Source organism: Bidens hawaiensis, unplaced genomic scaffold (genome assembly GCF_021521415.1).
Source record: "Bidens hawaiensis isolate Kalapana, Puna unplaced genomic scaffold, B.hawaiensis_p1.1 tig00003182_1, whole genome shotgun sequence".
Classification (NCBI taxonomy): Eukaryota; Viridiplantae; Streptophyta; class Magnoliopsida; order Asterales; family Asteraceae; genus Bidens; species Bidens hawaiensis.
This window is the reverse complement of record NW_027491173.1, coordinates 2,439,989-2,444,593: the sequence shown is the minus strand read 5'-3', so window position 1 is coordinate 2,444,593 and position 4,605 is coordinate 2,439,989. Positions and strand designations below refer to the sequence as shown.

At 36.4% G+C, this 4,605-nt stretch overlaps 1 protein-coding gene across 1 annotated transcript; it reads right to left on the bottom strand.

Annotated features, from left to right (window-relative positions):
* Window positions 1–428: 428 nt before the first annotated feature.
* LOC143622511 (oligopeptide transporter 2-like) lies at window positions 429–4,377 on the bottom strand. The gene is made up of 7 exons (XM_077093633.1): window positions 4,347–4,377; window positions 3,707–4,230; window positions 3,339–3,436; window positions 2,306–2,872; window positions 1,460–1,712; window positions 1,203–1,385; window positions 429–1,127 (listed from the first exon to the last, which is right to left on the bottom strand). The coding sequence occupies exons 1-7, from the start codon at window positions 4,375–4,377 to the stop codon at window positions 513–515; spliced, it is 2,271 nt and encodes a 756-aa protein (XP_076949748.1). The 3' UTR covers window positions 429–512.
* Between the last annotated feature and the right edge of the window lie 228 nt (window positions 4,378–4,605).

Here is a 4,605-nt window from a genome sequence, read left to right as displayed (position 1 = left end):
GAGATGGCCAAGGAAAAATGAGAAGGCACCTTCCCCTAAAGATAAATCGAAATGGTATGCCTTTCACGAAGACTTTGGCCACACGACTGAAGACTGCATAACTTTGAGAAAAGAGGTAAGCTACCTCCTCAGCAAAGGTTACCTCAAAGCGCTATTTGGAAGAAAAAAGTCTAGGACCCAAGATCCTGAACTGGTCCTGGAAAAGCTGCTCCACCTCCCCTGATGCTCAAGTTATCAACATGACCGTCGTTGATACACTGGTCTTAATACTATCGTTGGGCAGAAAAATATTAACATCTATTATACAAAATTTGATTCCAAACTTGGAATAACATTTTCAAGAACATATTTTTTTTTTATTTTGAACATAAATTTCATAAAATAGTTGTCATATGGTAAACAAAATGTCACAGATATATCCAAAGAGAATTTACTAAACATATATAACAGGAGCTAAAATATTATTTTCAATCCATTCCCAATGCTCTAAGGTACCAACATGCACAAATGATTCAAATGCTCGGACACCCATCAACGGCGACACCCTTAGCCGTGGGGCAAGTAGCCAACGGACAGTGCTCGCCTTCGGTACCCCACCATTCAATCGATGTGTCAGTCATGGTGAGAGAAAAATAGATAACTATCCCCATGAAAGCCAAACCGGCATCAAGCGCTGCCGAGAGGACGTAGTTGTACCTCTGCCACCACTTTTTCCTGTACTTGAGCACGAACAAGTTGAAAATGGTACCCACAAAAACCCAGCTATTAAAATTTAACGTTGTGGCAGGAGGCATTGCCGCGCATGACCCCAGAATAACTGGTAGGTTGATAAGTTTGATCCATTTTTTATTTGGGAAGGCTTTATGTAACATGTACACAAAAATGGGTCCAAGGAAGCCTCCCAAAAAGAACCAATTAAGGGCGGAGTAGGGTCCAAGAGAACCAAATATTCTTTTGGGCCCCACTAGCCCCCAAATGACCGAAGCGTCGAAGAAGACACGATCCCCGGGACATGTCCAGGGGCTATCCGGAGGAAGCAGTTGATCTTGACATATGTTTTCTACGCTTGTAAGTAGCCACCATGCGACCGATATGTTAATTGTCCCCGCAATCATGGTTCCAATAAACTGATAACAAACAAACACATATTAAAAGACTAAATTGGTGTAGATTAGTTTTGTAAAAGGGTATGTACGCATTACCTGGACTAAAAACATTGAGCGAGGTGGGATCTTCATATAGTGGCCGAGCTTGAAGTCGTTAAGGAAAGAAACGGCTTGAGCCATACTAATATAGCCATAGGTTTTGAAAGTAACATTCGCTATTGGCCTTCCCGGATATATTACTCCCATCAAGTACTCGGTAATGATATTTAGTCCCGGAGTCTGAAAACGCAAACAAATGTCAAAAAATATGATAGGCCGGCTAAGACAAAATTCATGACTATATATGTGTAAACCTGATTTGTAGTAGCAGTAATGACACTAATGGGGAGAGTGAAGCTGGATGCGAGAACACATGATAAAATGAGCCCCCACCAAGGCATTTGGATTTGATCTTTCATAAACAAACAAAGCATAAGCGAGAGAAGAAACGAAGCAACAACGAGCAAATGAAACCACCAATTGGGTATGTCTTTGTATTTCCTCATGAGTTTTGTGTGAATGTCAATCTTTCCGTTAGTCGAAGCTCGATATTGATTCATTATTTCTCTACACAGATAATAATAATAATAATAATAATAATAATAATAATAATAATAATAATAATAATAATATATTGTTTGCAAACTGGAGCTCATCAAGGGACTGTAAAACTGGACTAAATGAGTTGAATATTTTTAGAAGATCAAGTGAATTGTGGAAAGTTATCATTTTTACCAAACTTGTTTATTAAAAAACCTAATTACTTTTGATCTCATCAAATTTACAGAAAACTAATTACAACTGGCTAGGCATGTGACATAAAACTTGGCAAGCCTTTAAGGTAGAAAAAGTTAAAAGTGTATGAATCAATGCAATTATTTTAATAGTCAAACTGAAATTAAAAAGCGGAAGTCAATGATTATTAGATTAATATCGTTTGCTCAAAGTGAAGTGATTTTCAATTCTTTTTCTTTTATGTCACTCCTCCGTGAACACATCTTTAACAAACTGAAAGGTAACTAAATAGTTTTAGGTTAAACGAAGTATTAAAAGTATTTTTTTTAATTGATTAGACCTTGTAAGTACATACAATAATATATACATAGTATATGAACACCTCTATATTTTGAAATTGGGATTATAGTAGAAATAATATGTACCTTCCATTGAACAAGATGACATGAGTTATGGTAGATATGACGGCAGCAAAACCAATGCCATAGGTAAGGGCGAAAAACGTACTCAAATGTATTTGACCCTGTTTCTCGTATTGGGGTATATCTATCTCAAAATTATTGTTCACAATTGCTGACACATTGTAAGTTTGTCCCCGATGATCAAATAGATGAGATGAGAAAATGGGGAAAGTTTTGGCATCGTACATGTCAAGCCCCCAATAAGCGATGGGGATAAATATGTACATCACGATCACAAACCCGATGTAAACATTTGCGATGGCAAAAAAAGGGGTCACGAGTGGGCTCCCAAGAAACGATGCTATAACCGACCAATCTACAGTGAACGTTAGAAGCCCAAGCCCTTTCATGCCCGAACCGATTTGTTGGGCGGTTATAGATTTGGAGAAAATGAGGCACAATATGGAAAAATTGGAGAGTGTTGGGAAAAGATATCCAGGGACAATGTACCACAAGAAACTACAAGCAAGTGCGATTACGAAGAATTTTGCTCTCGACATTCCTGCTGATGCATCTTTCTCATGAAGAGCCCTAACAAAAGTAATACAAGTTATGTACAAGTTAACACATTACCAGACAAAAAATTAGTAACGTCTATTATATCATTTGTCTGTGATTGCTCGAATGCAACACATAATGCATTAATTCTTTGTGAAAACACCATAAGATCATCGGTCACTGATAGAGATATATATTATTTTAGTATGAGTGATCATCGTTACCCTATATCCCGAATTGATGGTAATAATATACACAAAATTCAAACATGCATCAACTAAATACATTAAAATAAATATTAATATTATTATTTGATGTTAACAATATTTTGTTAATTAAATAATTGAAAAATCCTTTATTTTTGATTTAGAAGTGATATTAATGTATATAGGAGACCTATTGAGATAAGGTCAAACCTTCCTCAATAACAGGAGATAGATTGGTGAATATTGAATATATTTTCTAAAAAATTCGAAACATACTGAATGCATAAAAGAACCTGAATAGCGAGACTTGAACAAGAGAACTCGGCCACCACATCTGAGCAGGCTCCACAACATATTTTCTCAGAAAACCAGCCCAACCGTAACCTAGTACCTGTTCATATAGTTAACACCATTTCTTTTTTCTTTCAAATAGTCACGAGACAACTAAAAAATTAATTTAATATGTAGTTTGATTAAAGCAAATTATATACATTATTTTGAGATTTCTTAACATAAAAAAGATATTTTACGTTTAGAATTTCAATCCTTGTAAAAGAATATTATATTTTGGTAAATCACTTAGACGATGTAATTAGCTAGTGTTTTATGATTAAAAAAAACAAAGAAAAAAAAAAAGAAAACGCTAGGGTTTATCACTAACCTGCGTAGTGATGACTAGGATCCAACTAGCGACAAAGGAGATTTTCCGATGATAGAAAGCTCTGATGATATCAACAATCCCCACCGCATACGCGGATCCACTTCCAAAAGCCGATCCCGCATTGGCAAATATCGAAATAAGAACGTGTTCTTTGACGTTAAAGGGGCCTGGATTCAACGAAAACTGGGAGCCTAGAACATGAAACGTCTTCCCCGGGAGAACAGCCGCCATAAAGCGGCCAATCGGAAGGGTTGCAACTTGGACGGAGATCATGGAGATGATGAGAGGTTCGGTTCGGTAGCTGAAGAAGGTGTTGAGGAGCGAAAGGGTTGCACAGGAGATGATTCCCAGGAACCACATCCGGAATGTCCATACGGGCAGCGTTGGATCGTCGGTGGTGGAAACCGTGAGCCAGACTTCTTCAATGGGCGATTCTAGTTCATCGGCGTCAATTGCACTCTCGGTATCCATTGTTAGGGTTTTCAACAAGGAATATGCTGTGACGAGAGAGAATTTCAAGGAATCTGTAGGATACCGGATCCCTTTTTATGCTAGCTGTTTTGTACTAGGTATCTTATTACGTTTAGGATCTTTGTAATTTATATATATATATTTATTTTGTTAATCTTTTAATCTGTACATGCTGAGCTGTTTTTCAGCAATAATAGCATATTAATTTTAATATATTCTTATAGCTAACATTTAATCTCTTCAGTGGTCAATTTTATGGAAACTCAATAAATTATGGATTCTTTTGTGAAACGTTTTTTTTGCTACTTTTCCTTTTGTATTTCATCAATTTTCCGTTTTATCTTTTTTTATTTATTTTGTTACTCTTTTAATCTCTCAATGAGCTGTTTCCGTCAATAATTTTAGTATATTGCTGTAACTAACAAACT

Coding starts and splice junctions, on each gene's coding strand:
- LOC143622511 (XM_077093633.1), bottom strand. CDS start 4,377: ATGCTATTATTGCTGAAAAACAGCTCAGCAT. Junction 4,231..4,346: donor GCTGAAAAACAGCTCAGCAT/GTACAGATTAAA, acceptor GGTATCCTACAG/ATTCCTTGAAATTCTCTCTC. Junction 1,128..1,202: donor GCTCAATGTTTTTAGTCCAG/GTAATGCGTACA, acceptor GTTTGTTATCAG/TTTATTGGAACCATGATTGC.